At 39.4% G+C, this 18,003-nt stretch overlaps 1 protein-coding gene across 2 annotated transcripts in view; it reads right to left on the reverse strand.

The window, feature by feature from the left end:
- The window catches only part of LOC112251944 (cyclin-dependent kinase-like 5), a 123,859-nt gene that overhangs the window by 22,646 nt on the left and 83,210 nt on the right, over nt 1-18,003 (reverse strand). For both annotated transcript variants that reach the window (XR_006083541.1, XM_042322782.1), the window contains exons 13-14: nt 4,487-4,592; nt 1,677-1,791 (exon numbers count right to left, since the gene is read on the reverse strand). Coding sequence is in view for 1 of the 2 variants with exons in the window: in XM_042322782.1 (XP_042178716.1) it covers nt 1,677-1,791; nt 4,487-4,592 (221 nt within the window). In the remaining variant the exon portion in view is untranslated. The remainder of the gene's footprint in view (nt 1-1,676; nt 1,792-4,486; nt 4,593-18,003) is intronic.

The following is an 18,003-nucleotide window of genomic DNA, read 5'->3' on the forward strand; positions in this document are numbered from 1 at the left end:
TGCCATGGGGTGGAGAGACGATTTTGGAATTTCACAAGAAATCTCAATTCAATTTTACTCATTTTGCAATGGGGCGGGAGAGAAGATGTAGCAAATTTATAGCTAATCACATACAATTCTACTCATTTTGACATCCGGTGAAGAGAAGATTAGCAATTTTATAACAAATTCCATGCAATTCTACTCACTTTGCCATGGGGCAGAGAGAAGATTTAGCAAATGTATAACACATTTCATGTAATTTACTCATTTTGCCATGGAGAGGAGAAAAGATTTGGCAATTTTATAAATAATTGCATGCAATTTTACTCATTTTACAATGGAATGGAGAGAATATTTAGAAATTATTTTACTAATTGCAAACAATTCTATTCATTTTACAACAGAGCAGAGAGAAGATTTAGCAATTTTATAAATAATTTCATGCAATTCTACTAATTTTGCCAACCGGTGAAGAGAAGACTGAAATTTTGTTGCAAATTTCATGTGATTCTACTCATGTGGCAATGAGGCAGAGAAATATTTAGCAAATGTATAACTCATTTCATGCAATTCTACTCATTTTGACATGGGGCTGAGAGAATTTTTTTTTTTACAAATTTCATGCAGTCTACTAATTTTGTCAAGGGCGGAGAGAAGATTTAGCAAATGTATAACTCATTTCATGCAATTCTACTCATTTTGCCAAGGGCGGAGAGAAGATTTAGTAATTGTATAACACATTTCATGCACTTCTACTCATTTTACAACAGGATGGAGAGAAGACAACAGTTTTATAACAAATTTCATGCTATTCTACTCATTTTGCCATGGGGCTCAGAGAAGATGTAGCAATTATAGAACTAATTACATACATTCTACTCATTTTGCCATCCGGTGAAGAGAAGATTGAGTAAATGTCTAATTTCATGCAATTCCACTCATATTGTCATGGGAAGGAGAGAAGATTTAGCAATTGTATAAATAATTAAATGCAATTTTACTCATTTTACAATGGAATGGAGAGAATATTGAGCTTTTTAAAAATTTGATTACTAATTTCATACAATTCTATTCATTTTACAATGGGATGGAGAGAAGATTTAGCTATTAAAAAAATAAATAACATATGTATGGAATTGTACTCGTTTTGACATGGGCTGAGAGAAGATTTTTGACTTTTTAAAACTAATTTCATGCAATTCTACAAATGTTGCCATCCGGTGAAGAGAAGACTTTTGATTTTGATTGAAATTTCATGTGATTCTACTCATTTTGCAATGAGGCAGAGAGAAGATTTGGCAATGTTATAACACATTTCCTGCAATTCTACACATTTTGCCATAGGGTGGAGAGAAATATTTGCTATTTTTTAACATGATATCCGAGTGAGATTGCCTAACAAAATCAATTGGGGCCCCGCGGACAGTAATTTGAAGTTTAGATAGCTGGCCGCTAGACTAATTTACCAATCTAAAAAATGTTAACTAACTTAGTTTAGTGACTTTCAGTGACAGACATAACAAGAGAAAAACTGCTCATGCACAACCAAATTTCAAAATTGCACCTTGTGTATTCCACTATTCTAACTCGTAACATTAAGATGAGCCCCCCACCCCCAAAAAACATATTCTAGTTGCCCAACCCTAATATAGGGAAAAGGGTGTCATTTGAATGAAGCCTCCCTAGTGACTCACCAGGGGTCAAAGGCCGGCTGGCGTTTGGGATGGTTGGTCAAGGTGCTTCCGTCCACTGCCCCCCCTCCTGTCCCCCTGCTGCCCTGACCTCCGTTATCTGGCCGCGGGGACGGCACTGTGGAGCAACAACATAACAACCTAGGAAACTCCACAAAACATTAGAGACACATGGAAGAAAATACTACAGGTTATAGATACATAGTAGAGGACTTCATCGGTCCAAAAAGATGGACCCGTTGCGAAATGGACCTAGGGCTTTTCTACTCGAACCCAATATGCATAAATACATTTTCAAAATATAGAGACATGCTCCAAACGGAGCCAAGGATAACAATTCCGTATAGACTGGTCGGATCCAGATCCGATCCGAGTGAGGGAAGCAGCAGAAAAGTATTTTTAAAGCTACTTTATTAACCGGAGCAGATAAAAAGCTAGAGGAGGGTGGGAGAGAGAGAGTAGGGGAGAGAAGGGGGAAAGAGCAGGCAAGGTGGGGCCGTACCGTGAGCTAGTGACACAGGGTACAGGTAGGGAGAGACTGCAACCAACCAACAAACAGACTCGAACTATAGTAGACTAATAACATATAGAGCAAATCAAATCGGATTTGTCACATTTGCCGAATACCGTGAAATGCTTACCTACTAGCCCTTAACCAACAATGCAGTTCAAGAAATAGAGTTAAGAAAATATTTACTAAATAAACTAAAGTAAGAAATGAAATAAAAGATAACAAGAAAATTACATAAAAATAACGAGGCTATATACAGTGGGGCAAAAAAGTATTTAGTCAGCCAACAATTGTGCATGTTCTCCCACTTAAAAAGATGAGAGAAGCCTGTAATTTTCATCATAGGTACACTTCAACTATGACAGACAAAATGAGAAAAAAAATCCAGAAAATCACATTGTAGGATTTTTATGAATTTATTTGCAAATTATGGTGGAAAATAAGTATTTGGTCACCTACAAACAAGCAAGATTTCTGGCTCTCACAGACCTGTAACTTCTTCTTTCAGAGGCTCCTCTGTCCTCCACTCGTTACCTGTATTAATGGCACCTGTTTGAACTTGTTATCAGTATAAAAGACACCTGTCCACAACCTCAAACAGTCACACTCCAAACTCCACTATGGCCAAGACCAAAGAGCTGTCAAAGGACACCAGAAACAAAATTGTAGACCTGCACCAGGCTGGGAAGACTGAATCTGCAATAGGTAAGCAGCTTGGTTTGAAGAAATCATCTGTGGGAGCAATTACTAGGAAATGGAAGACATACAAGACCATTGATAATCTCCCTCGATCTGGGGCTCCACGCAAGATCTCACCCGTGGGGTCAAAATGATCACAAGAACGGTCAGCAAAAATCCCAGAAACACACGGGGGGACCTAGTGAAGAGAGCTGGGACCAAAGTAGAGAGCTGGGACCTGCAGAGAGCTGGGACCAAAGTAACAAAGCCTACCATCAGTAACACACTACACCGCCAGGGACTCAAATCCTGCAGTGCCAGACGTGTCACCCTGCTTAAACCAGTACATGTCCAGGCCCGTCTGCTAGAGAGCATTTGGATGATCCAGAAGAAGATTGGGAGAATGTCATATGGTCAGATGAAACCAAAATATAGCTTTTTGGTAAAAACTCAACTCGTTGTGTTTGAAGGACAAAGAATGCTGAGTTGCATCCAAAGAATACCATACCTACTGTGAAGCATGGGGGTGGAAACATCATGCTTTGGGGCTGTTGTATGAATGGGGCCATGTATCGTGAGATTTTGAGTGAAAACCTCCTTCCATCAGCAAGGGCATTGAAGATGAAACGTGGCTGGGTCTTTCAGCATGACAATGATCCCAAACACACCGCCCGGGCAACGGAGGAGTGGCTTCGTAAGAAGCATTTCAAGGTCTTGGAGTGGCCTAGCCAGACTCCAGATCTCAACCCCATAGAAAATATTTGGAGGGAGTTGAAAGTCCGTAACATTTTCTAATAAGTTATCTGTAGTTTTACTCAAGTATGACAATTTGGTACTTTTCCACCACTGTGAAAATGTCAGTGAAGACACATGCCAGTTGGTCCACGCATGCTTTGAGTATATGTCCTGGTAATCCGTCTGGCCCTGTGGCTTTGTGAATGCTGACCTGTTTAAAGGTCGTCGCTCACATCAGCTACGGAGAGCGTGATCACACAGTCGTCTGGAACAGCTGGTGCTCTCATGTATACTTCAGTGTTGCTGGTCACAAAACGAGCATAAACTGCACTTAGCTCATCTGGTAGGCTCGCGTCACTGGGCAGCTAGCGTCTGTTTTTCCCTTTTAGTCCGCAAAAGTTTGCAAGCCTTGCCACATTCGACGAGCATCAGAGCCGGTGAAGTAGGATTCAATCTTAGTCCTGTATTGACGCATTGCCTGTTTGATGGTTCGTCTGAGGGCATAGCGAGATTTCTTATAAACGTCCGGATTAGTGTCCCCCTACCTTGAAATCGGCAGCTCTAGCCTTTAACTCGGTGCGGATGTTGCCTGTAATCAATGGATTCTGGTTGGGATATGTACTTACGGTCACTGTGGGGACAACGTTGTTGATGCACTTACTAATGAAGCCAGCAACTGAGGTGGTGTACTCCTCAATAGCATTGGATGAATCCAGGAAAATATTCCAGTTTGTTCTAGCAAAACCGTCCTGTAGCCTAGCATCTGCGTCATCTGACCACTTCCGTATTGAGCGAGTCACTGGTACTTCCTGCTTTCGTTTTAAGTCACACGTACCTCTATAGAAGCTGTAGCCCTGTGTATGTGCTAAGAGAGATAAGTCACATGTACCTCTATAGAAGCTGCCAACCCTCCTGGGCATGGACTCACTGTAGATGATGCGGTTTTCTTTAGAAGAGACTCCGTCCTCTGGGTGCTGTTCATGGAACATCCCCACCTGGACAGGGTTATGGATAGGACACAGAAAGGAGGCCAGAGTCAGACAGACAGACACAGAGTAGGCTTGACAGACTGACCGGAAAAGTATGAAAACCTCTAATTAGTATTATGTTGATAAAACTATATCTGGTATCATGATGGTAACATTATCATAGAAACGTGTTGATAACATTTCCCAGGCAGAGACATGGTACAGTAACTACTATAATCTTTTATTTATTTTATTTTATTTAACTAGACAAGTCAGTTAAGAACACATTTTTATTTACAATTACGGCCTACCCGGGCCAAACCCTAACCAGTACGACGCTGGGCCATTTGTGCGCTGCCCTATTGGCCTCTCAATCACAGCCAGTTGTGATACAATCGAACCAGGGTCTGCAGAATCGAACCAGGGTCTGCAGTGCCTTAGACCGTTGCACCAGTCGTGAGCCCCCCCATCTAATTAGAGGTTCAGTATCTACCATGATTTCATAAGTGGTACAGTATCTACCCTGATCTAATAAGAGGTACACTATCTACCATGTTCTAATTAGAGGTACAGTATTGTCATGACTCTCCTGTAAAGATCTGAAGGAGCAGGTTACAGTGGGTCCGTTCTATAGTGCCATCTCTCTCCCTCAGAGGGGGAGAGGGGTGAAGTTGGCCGTTTTATGACGGTCATAAATACCTTGTAGAAACTCTGCCTTTGGGCTCTGCAGGATTGAGGGGAAAGAAACCTCTTTGTTACAAGGAGATTCCTCCTGCCAAAACAGTAACATCAAAAGGTTGAAGAATGAAACAATATTTCTGTAATCCAAACAATTGGAATGGTCCGTGGGTACCGAAAGACCAATTATGTCAGATCAGTTGTTGTTTTGTGATCTCATTAAGAATGGTATAACCACAAATGTATCTCAATGTGTATATTTCCCAGCTATCAGATTGACGACGTGCGCTAAGAGTCGGTAAACAAGTTCAGGGAGTGTTAAGGGATTTTTGATCAATAATGACTAATTATGTATACATTTCAATCAGGACTGACTAATCAGAATACTATTATGTTACTGTATAGACGTATGAGTTTTCTTTTAACCCAAGTACTGAATATAATGTGTGTAAATATAATCAAGAAGTAGAACAATGACTGTCTGTTCCTTGGTAGAAATTAATGAATCTATAGCCAGACTGGCTAGAATGCTTATCTACACAGGCAGACCTTGGCTTGCGTCGTAAATTATCTTAGTAAGGAGAGACGATGTGGGAAGGCTTGAGAACTATACAGCCATTGTACTGCTGGTTGATGAGACTGGGTAGTACGAAAACTAATGATGTCATTTTCAGTTTATAATCTGTGGTAAACTGTATCATGTTCAGTACTCTCGAGAATAAATGCAGCTGGTTGATATTTGAGACTGGTCTCCGTCCATTTTATACAAATAAGAGTCTTACAAGTTCTTAGGAATTGACAGAGTGTTTCATTTTAATTGGGTATTAAAACATAGAGGAATATATATTCCTGTAACAATTGGTCCTTCGAACGTCGGAATTAAATACCCGTCTCTGCCATCTGAAGGTCGTACACCGAAAATCGTGCACGAGCGGGTCTGGTCCCGTTATTTAAGACCTGGCCTCTGAATTGAGGGAAAAGACCAGGCCGGTGTACACCCCAGACCGACAGGGACGGTGACTAGATCCAACAAACAGTGCTTTTCCCAGTCGGCGGCAAGGTCAGTAGCCTTTATTCTCGAATTTGGGAGGAATTATTTAAGATATTTTTGATTGAATGTTCTAAAGGAGTTTGGATTTAATCAATGATAGGTGCTTGAAAATTCTGAACATATACAATGGGTTTCTACTTTGTGTTTTAACCAAAATTGATAGGAAGGAAACGGGTCTGAAATGACCCGTGGTAAGGTGCACTACCATAAATAAACTAGAGCTTAATAAGTCCTGGATTTGCAAGCCAAAGGATCATTAAGGGTGGGATAAAGTAAGTGTTGTTAGATAGGACGGTCGTTCTGTACAAATAGGATAGCCATTAATTCAAAAGACATACCTAAATAAAGTTTTAACCCAAGTAGTCTATCTGTATATGGGAAGTAGTCTGACTATGAAAAGTAGCAGATAGATATATTAAAACAGGTGAGGATAAATTAGGCTTGGTGAGAAGGCAGGGTAATTCTAGGCGAACAAACAGAAAAATTGAACCTGTTCAATGCTGAAAAAAATGTATATCCAAAGAGGCGAGAGGGAAGCCTAATAGCGAAGTGAGACAAGATTGTTGTACTTTAAAAGTCCTATGAGGCAACATGAAATAGGAGGTTAACTAGGGATTTACGACCCCTATTTACGACTATAGCTTATAGTTGTAAGGGTGAGACATGGTATCTGATTGAAAGTCAACGCTATAGACAACGTTTCCACAAAGGAGAAAACGAAGGAGAAAACTAGGTAATGGTAAACAACACATTCATAGGTCATAGAAATATATACACATAGATAGTGATAAATACCATAGCTACTAGGAGCGAAAATCCTCCAAGGAGGTCCCGGAATGGATGGGAGATTACCGTTATATGGAGCAGAAAGACAGAAGGAATATTGATTTCTGTTTAAAATGAAAAAAAGGTATGGTTTTGATGGGCATCTAGATGTTGAAAAGTTAGAATTTCTTATTAAACAAATAAATAGGGTTAGTGGAGACAAGACAGATCAACAACGGGCAGAGGGGCTAAATACAGCTAGGATATGGTTAGCCGAGGTGAGGAAGGGAGCTGAGAACAAAGGGAATGGAAGGGAGGCGTCCAATATCTGACCCTGAATAGAAGCTGATACTACTAAAATAGTCAGGAAGGGTTTAAAGTAGGACTATTTTCTGGGAATTCTCGGTGCCGGAGTTTGCGACTACAGACAATTATAATAATATAATTATTGGCGGGGAAACTCAATAATTTCAATAGCGGGACACTAAGGTTCGTATCTCAGCTTTGACACCGATAGACTAAAATTTATTTTAGATGTTAATACAGCTATTTGTATGTCTTGCCTGGAAAAATATGGTCGCTAGTGTTTGTGTAAGATAGGAACTGAATGTTTTTAATATGTTGTTTAGGTTGAATTGAAAGAAGAATTCATTCAAAATAATGGCGAGACATTTTCCATGTAATACGCTATTTTGCCCAAAATTATCGGCTGGAATAATGTATTGAGATGGGAGTCGTATTCAAATACATATATCATAGAAGAGAAAGTCACCTAAACCTGATTAATTTTAGGGAATAACGGAGAGATACGATAAAGTTTTTGTGCCACCGGGATGTTATTTTTTTTAATGAATCGACTGACATACGATAAATTTAGCACAGAACATTTACGTTTAAATGTACGTTTAAATGTTGGTATAGAAAGTTGAACAGTTCGGTTGGTTTTACTTTGTCGATAGAATTTAAAGCAGAACTCAATCTGAATAGGGAATATATATTTTACAAGAGGCAGGCTGACTTGTGGCGTCATTTCACGTTGGCTACACCACCATCCTCAAATTATGACAGAGAAAATGGGTTGTGGCATTTAGAGGGAAAATGCGTGCTTTATAGCTTTGAGCTACTTTTCAAAAGTGGCTAAAAGTTCCAAATACATTTTTTTTTTTAAAGGAGCTGAATATCATAAGGATAGTCTGAAAAGATGCTACAGCTAGCAACAGAATTGCTAGGCGTTCCATTGGGCTATTGGGCGAACAAGAAGTGAACGTTTTCTAAACATGATCTGTTTTCATTACGGAGAACAATGAAATGTCTACAATAGGGTAGGGCTGGCTAGGAATGTCTTATTTTAAAGGGACAGTGCACGTTTATTACAGTTGTTTTAAAGTATTTTGGGGCGACAATTTGGAGATAGACTGAATGAGTTACATGAGTTACATGAAACATCGAAGAAATTTAAAACAAATTATTTGAAGGGATTATCATAATTATTAGGTTTTGTTGTCTTAGTAAATGTTTGGGTTAAGGGGATTTCCCTGTTCCCAGAGACAAGATATCTTAAAGGGGTACACTCACATATGGAATATTAGGAGTTTTATTTTTCTGAGTTTTAATTAGACAAGTGAATAAAAATGGTTAAAGATAAAGGGTTCTTTAATAGGTCTAATATGGTGTGGAACACGAATGTAAAGGGGTGGTGTGACTTTTGACCTTATCATGGCTATCTCTTGGGGTCTGATCAGCCTCAGGGGAGAGCCATTTGTATAATGAATTTGTGGTCATTTGAGTTACTAGTTTTAAGGTATATTAATTATAATGGAGTTTTAGTTTGGGGTTAGAATTATTGTTTGAACCACTGATGAGAAAGTGGTTCAGGATTCTGTTTTACAACATTAGCTGTGTTTTTTGAATGGACTATTATTGAGTTGGTATTACAACAGAAAAAGAAAATCCTATTTATCATTGAGAATAAATAGAGGGAGATAAGATACATTGAGGTTTGGATAGGATATATATTAATAGGGCAGGAAATTACATAGAAAAATACATTTTGTTTCTTAGGGGTGATAAATTACGTTAGATAAGGTATTCCACACACTATGCAACATATATTCAATTATTGATGAAACTGATTTTAAGGTTAATTCATGTTATTGTCAGATAAAATACTGTTGATCCCTGAAGGAAAACGCTTATTAGTGTAGGAAGGATTTGATGTTTAGCATTTATTTTGGCTTTGTTTGACTATTAGGAGGTTTTTTATTTAAATAGTATTACATTTGACAGGAATATATGACTCTGTGATGATTTAGGATTTTGTTAGGATTAAAAGAGATTGATTAAGGAAATGTAAGGACTTTAGAGATTGCCACTCATAGACATGTTAGTGAGACGCTTAGTGGTATTTGAGAGATAGGAGAGAAAGGGGTTACTGTTTAAATCGGTAAATATATATATTTAAGAACATATATAAACAGCACAGATACTTCTAAAAGTAGATAAGACACTTGACAGATAATTGATACAGGATTGATATGAATGGATGCCCAAGGGAGAATTGGACATACATGATAATGTCAGAACATAAGGATAATTTACTAATCCTACCTAAGTCATTATTTAGGGTAGATAAGGTTGTTACCAGGGCAGAGCCAGGTATCAAAAGGGGGATGGGTAAGTTTGTGGTCTAGGATAGGACACTTAGTGGCCTATTGGATAATAAACGAATAATAAAAAAAATTAGCTAACAAATAGGCATAGAAGTTAAAGATAACATCAGATAAAACACATGAGAAACCGTTTGTTAACCAAGCCTGTATGTCCAGGATTTTATGCATTACAGGTGAATTACAGGTCAAGTCACTCAATCCAGTCCCTGAGGCCTGTTGGGGGGGCCATACCAAGCACTCCTGGTGACTGCCTTCACGGTGAGGATAGCCGAAAGAGCTCCCAGAGATGCGTATCACACATTGTGGGAGGGTAGGACACATTAACACTGTCGAACAATCACAGAGGCAGGAGAGGAACCGCAAATCTTTTAGAGTGCGGGGGTCAACTCCTGCTGAAGATTCCCTTAAACCCAACTTTTCCCCAGCTGTGAGCGTTCATAGAAGTGAAGGTGTGTCTTGGCCTCTTGCTGGTGATATGATTTCTGGGAAAGGGTGGGGCTTCGGAGGGCTGTTCGTCTGAGCTGTCTTATAGTGGGTGCCATATTCTTGATACAGCACGTTCCACCTGAGTATGCGGAGAGTGGTAATTTGACCCATGGTTTAGACAATGAGGATTTTGTTCCAAAACAAGCATAAGAGATCCCTAGATCTGGGTAGACAGGAAGTTAGAGTAGAGGTTGGGAAGGATCTCTCAATGGAGTTTTATGTAGATCAAATGGGGTCTCTAACTACATGGCAGTCTAGGACTCTGAGCCATTATGGTATATATCGGTGCAGGTCCCCATATTGATCGTGGACACAGGTCATAGCTCATACGGAGAGAGGGCTATATGAATCCACTCACCCAGTATGGAAGGAGGTGGAGTATAGTGAAGGTGAGAGTTTTTGACTGTAATCCGGAGAGAGGGATGTATTGCATAAAGATACGCCTTACCCTTTAAAAAGTAATGAAAGAGGATCTAGGGTTATGGTATGTTGGATATGATCAGTTTTTGGTCGACACCCTAGTACGGTTCCGGGTAGAGGAGGTTAGGCCAGTATTTAAAGCTGTTCACGAAAACAGGAATGACAGATAATGACAGTTACATTGATTTGCACTATTTATATCCACAGGTTCCCCTTAAATCAAGACTTCCTCTCTTTACAGTGACTGGAGGAGATTATTACCGTTTGGCCTGGTACATTACTCTTGGGAAATATGTAGGGGAAGTTAGTACCTGCAATTGGACAGAGAATATTACCCCTGACGAGACCATGTCTAATTTGACAGGCTGTTTGAACTCTGGGGATGTCAATAAGTTAAAGTGGGCCAGGGCTGACATCTGGTGGTTGTGTGGGAGAATGATGTTATGGCCATTATTACCGACAGAGTGGACATGATTATGTGCCCTTGTACATTTGGGAATGCCTTTCACACTCATTCAACACCAGGACATGAAGTTAGCCAAACGGGAGTAAAGAGGTACTCCATCTGGGTCTTTTGATGACAGAGTATATATTGATAACATTGGGGTTCCACGGGGGGTGCCAGATGAGTTCAAAGCAAGAAATCAGATCCTAGCAGGATTAGAATCAAGCATTTTCTGGTGGTCTACTCTCAATAAGAATGTGGACTGGATTAATTATATTTATTATAATCAACAGCGCTTTATCAATTATACCATTGATGCTATTAAAGGTTTGGCAGAACAGACTGAAGCAACCAGCCTGATGGCTTGGCAGAATAGAATTGCATTAGATATGTTATTGGCTGAAAAGGGAGGAGTATGCGTGATCTTCGGGACCATGTTTTGTACTTTCGTCCCAAATGACACAGCTCCGGACGAATCAGTGACCGAAGCCTCAGCTGGTTTGACCACCCTGGCTCACGGTTTGGCAGAAAACTCTGGGGTGGGTACTTATCGGACTAATTGGTTTGATAGTACGTTTGGAAAATGGGAAATGTTATGATCACTATGTTATGGGCTACATTCACCTGTGTGACTGTTTTAGTTTTATGTGGCTGTTGTCTAATTCCCTGTGTACGAGGCCTTATTTCCAGGACTCTGGAGAAATCGATGACACAACAGATGGTGAGGTACGGGCCGAGTTCTGACCCGTGGAGTGATGAATGCATGTCTACAGAACAAGTGGACGAATCTGGATCCTTCATTTGCAGGGAACTTATGTTTGATGAGACCATTTTTGATATTTAGGGAGGTTAGGTTGTATCTTGTAGTGGGTTATGTTTAGGTGATGTTTTGACAAGAAATATTTCTAATAAAAATAGAAGTATGCTTTTTAATATTTTAATAAAACTAGGTGTGATTGGATGTATAATATTTAATCATAGGGTGGATATGTTAAGGGATTTTTTATCAATAATGACTAATTATGTATACATTTCAATCAGGACTGACTAATCAGAATACTATTATGTTACTGTATAGATGTTTAACCCTAGTACTGAATATAATGTGTGTAAATATAATCAAGAAGTAGAACAATGACTGTCTGTTCCTTGGTAGAAATGAATGAACTTATAGCCAGACTGGCAGGCCTTGGCTTGCGTCGTAAATTATCTTAGTAGGGATAGACGATGTGGGAAGGCTTGAGAACTATACAGCCATCGTACTGCTGGTTGGTGAGACGGGGTGTTACGAAAACTAATGAAGTCATTTTCAGTTTATAATCTGTGGTAAACTGTATCATGTTCAGTACTCTCGAGAATAAACGCAGTTGGTTGATATTTGAGACTGGTCTCTGTCCATTTTATACAAATAAGAGTCTTACAAATTCTTAGGAATTGACAGTGTTTCATTTTAATTGTGTATTAAAACAGAGGAATATAATTCCTGTAACAGGGAGTGAGTGCTTTAATAAATAAACGGAACATAATACAAAACAAGAAACTCGAACAGCACACAGACATGAAATAGAAACAGAAACAATGACACCTGGGGAAGGAACCAAAGAGTGACATGTATAGGGAAGGAAATCAGGGAAGTGATGGAGTCCAGGTGAGTCTGACGACATGCAGGAGCGCATAGCGATGGTGACAGTTGTGCGCCATTATGAACAGCCTGGTGACCTAGAGGCCGTAGAGGGAGCAAATGTGACACAGATTTACATCTAAATGTTCTGGATTAAATATGAAACTATTTGCGAGAAGATTAAATGTGATGTTAGCCTTCTAAATGGGAATTGTTTTTCCTATAAAAGTTTTAACCAGTCAGTGACCACATCCACGTGAGCACAGACATTACTTTGGCATCATGGAATGCCCCTTTTGCCAGAGTATATAAAAGGACTCGCTTACAAAATTTACATTTGACCAGAGAACATGAGAAAGCAGTCCACACTCTGAAATGGTTGCCATTTCAATGGAGACCAGTTATGTGAAACGCCAGCTGAATATGTTACAAATGGTGAAGAAATTTAAATCTCTAGAGACCTGTACATTGCGGGTTGCTACGGGCATGTAAAATGGTTCTAGCTCTACAATAGACCAGCGTAACCGTCAGTGTGAGCTGAAAGGTACGAAATGGTTAGAAACTCTGAAACTCTCTCTCGAAGAAAAGAAGACTACATAGGAACATTCAGTCTGCAGTAAACTTGACCGAAGACTAGAAGACAAAGAACAATTTACTCTCACCACTATAGATACCCCTATTCTAATGGACAGAACCCGCTGAACATTGGGGGTTAGACCTCTGGAGGAACCGTTCTCACAGACACTCCGAACCCTACTACAACTACAAAGGACATGGTGACCTCTTGTGGACAACCAGAGGCTTTCTGTCAAATTACTCCCCGTAGATGGATTGAGTGTTTTCAAGAGAGAGACAGCAAAGACACACACATGTAAATATGTACATTGCAATTCTTTCGAATGAGCGGAGTTCATGTGGAAAGTATTCACATTTCCATGAGCATAGTTATCAGCTGTCTGTACGACTTTGTATCTCCCTTTCCCTCTCTTTTGAATCTGCCATTTTGTGTAACAAAATCTAATAAGAGGTACATTATCTATCAAGATCTAATTAGAGATGCAGCATCTACCATTATCTAATTAGAGGTACAGTATCTACCATGATCTATTTAGAGGTATCGACCATGATCTAATTAGAAGTACAGTATCTGCCATGATCAAATAAGAGGTATATTATATTTCAAGATCTAATTTGAGGTACAGCATCTAGCATTATTGAATTAGAGATACCTACCATTATCTAGTTAGAGGTACGTTATGCAATGATCTAATTAGAGGTACAGTATCTACCACAATCTAATTAGAGCTATCAACAATGATCTTATTAGAGGTACAGTATCTACCATGATCTAATTACAGGTATCTACAGTAACTACCATGATCTATTAAGAGGTAAATTATCTATCAAGAACTAATTAGAGTTACAGTATATACCTTGATCTAATTAGAGGTACAGTATTTACCATGATCTACTAAGACGTACAGTATATACCATGATATAATTAGAGGTACAGCATCTACCATGATCTAATTAGCAGCATCTGCCATGATCTAATTAGAGGTGCAACATCCACCATTATCTAATTAGAGGCATCTACCATGATCTAATTAGAGGTACGGTATCTACCATTATCTAATTAGAGGTACCTACCATGATCTAATTAGAGGTATCTACCATTATCTAATTAGAGGTACAGTATCTACCATGATCTAATTAGAGGTACAGTATCTACCATGCTCTAATTAGATGTACATAATCTACCATGATCTAATTAAAGGTATAGTATCTACCACAATCAAATGAAAGGTATCAACCATGATCAAACTAGAGGTACAGATCTACCATGTTCTAATCAGAGGTAGAGTATCTAACATGACCTAGTTAGAAGTACAGTATCTACCATGATCTAATTAGAGGTATCCACCATGATCTAATTTGACGTACAGTATCTACCATGATCTAATTTGATATACAGTATCTACCATTATCTAAATAGAGTTACAGCATCTGGCATGATCATATTAGAGATATCTACCATGATCTAATTAGAGGCACAGTATCTGCCATGATCTAATTAGAGGCACAGTAAGATCGAATTAGAGATATCGAAGATGATCTAATTAGAGGTACATTATCTACCATGATCTAAGAGGTGCATTATCTATCAAGATGTAATTAGAGGTAGAGTATCTGCCATGATCAAATTAGAGGTACAGTATCTGCTGCCATGATTGAATTAGAGGTACAGTATCTGCCATGATTTAATTTGAGATTTCTACAATGATCTAATTAGAGGTGCAGTATCTGCCATAATTTAATTAGAGATTTCTACAATGATCTAATTGGAGGTACAGTATCTGCCATGATCTAATTAGAGGTAACGTTTTTACCATGATCTAATTTAATGTACAGTATCTACCATGATCTAATTAGAGATTTCTACCATGATCTAATGAGAGAGTCCTACCATGATCTAATTAGAGGTGCAGTATCTGCCATGATCTAATTAGAGGTACTGTATCTACCATCATCTAGTTAGGGGTACATTATGCCATGATATAATTAGAGGTACAGTATATACCATGGTCTAATTAGAGGTACAGTATCTAACATGATCTAATTAGAGGTACAATATTTAACATGATCTAATTAGAGGTACAGTATCTAACATGGTCTAATTAGAGGTACAGTATCTACCATGTTATAATTCGAGGTACAGTATCTACCATGTTATAATTAGATGTACAGTATCTACTATGTTCTATTTAGAGGTACAGTATCTACCATGATCTATTTAGAGGTATTTGATTTGATATCTTATTAGAGGTACATTATATATACAAACATATGTGGACACCCCTTCACCCCTGCTATTTCAGCCACACCTGTTGCTGACAGGTGTATAAAATCGAACACACAGCCATGCAATCTCAATAGACAAACATTGGCAGTAGAATGGCCTTACTGAAGAGCTCAGTGTCTTTCAAAGTGGCACAGCCATAGGATGAACACTTTCTCAACAAGTCAGTTCATCAAATTTTGCCCTGCTAGAGCTGCCCCAGTCAACTGTAAGTGATGTTATTGTGAAGTGGAAACGTTTAGCAGCAACAACGGCTCAGCCGTGGAGTGAAAGGGACCGGCGAGCTCACAGAACATGACCAAGTGCTGAAGAGCGTAGCGTGTAAATATAATCTGTCCTCGGCTGCAACACTCACTACCAACTTCCAAACTGTCAGCACAAGACCTGTTCGTCGGGAATTTCTAGAGGACTATGGCCAAAAGCAAAGCCAACAGAGAAAGTGAAGCAGCGACAGGCAGGCAGGCAGGCAGACCTACCTCATTTGCACACACTGTACATAGATTTTTCTACTGTATTATTGATTGTATGTTTGTTTATTCCATGTGTAACTCCGTGTTCTTGTATGTGTCGAACTGCTATGCTTTATCTTGACCGGGTCGCAGTTGCAAATGAGAACTTGTTCTCAACTAGCCTACCTGGTTAAATAAAGGGGAAATAAATAAATAAAATGTACATATTACTTCAATTAGCCCGACTAACCGGTGCCCCCGCACATTGGCTACCCGGACTATCTGCATTGTGTCACGCCAACCCCTCTTTTACGCTGCTGCTGCTCTCTGTTTACCATATATGGATAGTCACTTTAACCATACATGTACATATTTGTAATTTTTAAAAACCTTTATTTAACTAGGCAAGTCAGTTAAGAACAAATTCTTATTTTCAATGACGGCCTAGGAATGGTGGGTTAACTGCCTGTTCAGGGGCAGAATGACAGATTTGTACCTTGTTAGCTCGGGGATTCGAACTTGCAACGTTTCAGTCACTAGTCCAATGCTCTAACCACTAGGCTACCCTTGCCTCAATTAGCCCAACTAACCGGTGCCTGTATATAGCCTCGCTACTGTTATTTTCACTGTCTTTTTACGGTTGTTTTTATTTCTTTACTTATCTAGTATTCACCGAATACCTTTTTTAATCTTAAAAAATGCACTGTTGGTTAGAGCCTGTAAATAAGAATTTCACTGTAAGGTCTACACCGGTTGGATTCGGCGCACGTGACACAAACTTTGAATTGATCCTCCAAGAGCTTCTTGCTGCCAAGGGAACGCCTGACAGCTTGAAAGACGTTTTAGACACTACAGTGAAAATGGTTAACTTTGCTAAAGCAAGGCCCCTGAACTCGTGTATTTTCTGCATTATGCAATGATATGGGCAGCGACCATGTAAGGCTTTTACAAAATACAGAAGTTGGAGCTCTTTTCTGTCTGCATTATCAAGGACAACACACAGGTCTTTCCATCATTGTCTGATTTTTTTGTGTGCAAATGAACTCAAGCTTACGGACAATGTCAAATGTGATATAGCGAAGCACCTGAGTGAGCTGGGTGCGCAATTAAGCAGGTACTTTCCCGAAACGGACGACACAAACAACTGGATTCGTTATCCCTCTCATGCTCTTCCTCCAGTCCACTTACCAATATCTGAACAAGAGAGCCTCATCGAAATTGCAACAAGCGGTTCTGTGAAAATTTTATTTAATCAGAAGCCATTGCCAGATTTCTGGATAGGGCTGTGCTCAAGAGTTTCTTGCCTTGGCAAATCTCATTGTTAAGACAATGATGCCGTTTGCAACCACGTACCTATGTGAGAGTGGATTCTCGGCCCTCACTAGCATGAAAACTAAATACAGGCACAGACTGTGTGTGGAAAATTATTTAAGACAGACTCTCTTCAATACAACCCAACATTGCAGAATTATGTGCATCCTTTCAAGCACACCCTTCTCATTAACCTGTGGTGAGTTATTCACCATCTTTGATGAACAAATAAGGTTTCATATGTAAGATGTTGATTGTTGTTGATTATTATTATTTGTGCCCTGGTCCTATAAGAGCTCATTGTCCCTTCCCATGAGCCGGGTTGTGACAGAAACTCACACTCATTCTTATTTTTAATAAATGTATCGTATAGTGTGTGTGGCAGGCTTACAATGATGGCAAAAAAACAACATTTGAGAGTGCGACCCTGGTGCTAGAGGGGGTACACAGCTGGCGGTTGAATGTTTGAAGGGGTACGGGACTATAAAAAGTTTGTGAACCACTGCCCTAGAGCACACACAAAACTATACATACCTCTGTCTAAACATCAGCTGTCAATGAGCTGAGAGACATCTCAGACTCTCATATCTATTGGGTGAAATACCATAGTGTGCCATCACAGCAGCAAGATTTGTGACGTGTTGCCATAAGGGGTTGCCCCCTTATCTTGCTGCAGTGAAGAA

The sequence above is a fragment of the Oncorhynchus tshawytscha genome, linkage group LG06 (genome assembly GCF_018296145.1).
Source record: "Oncorhynchus tshawytscha isolate Ot180627B linkage group LG06, Otsh_v2.0, whole genome shotgun sequence".
Classification (NCBI taxonomy): Eukaryota; Metazoa; Chordata; class Actinopteri; order Salmoniformes; family Salmonidae; genus Oncorhynchus; species Oncorhynchus tshawytscha.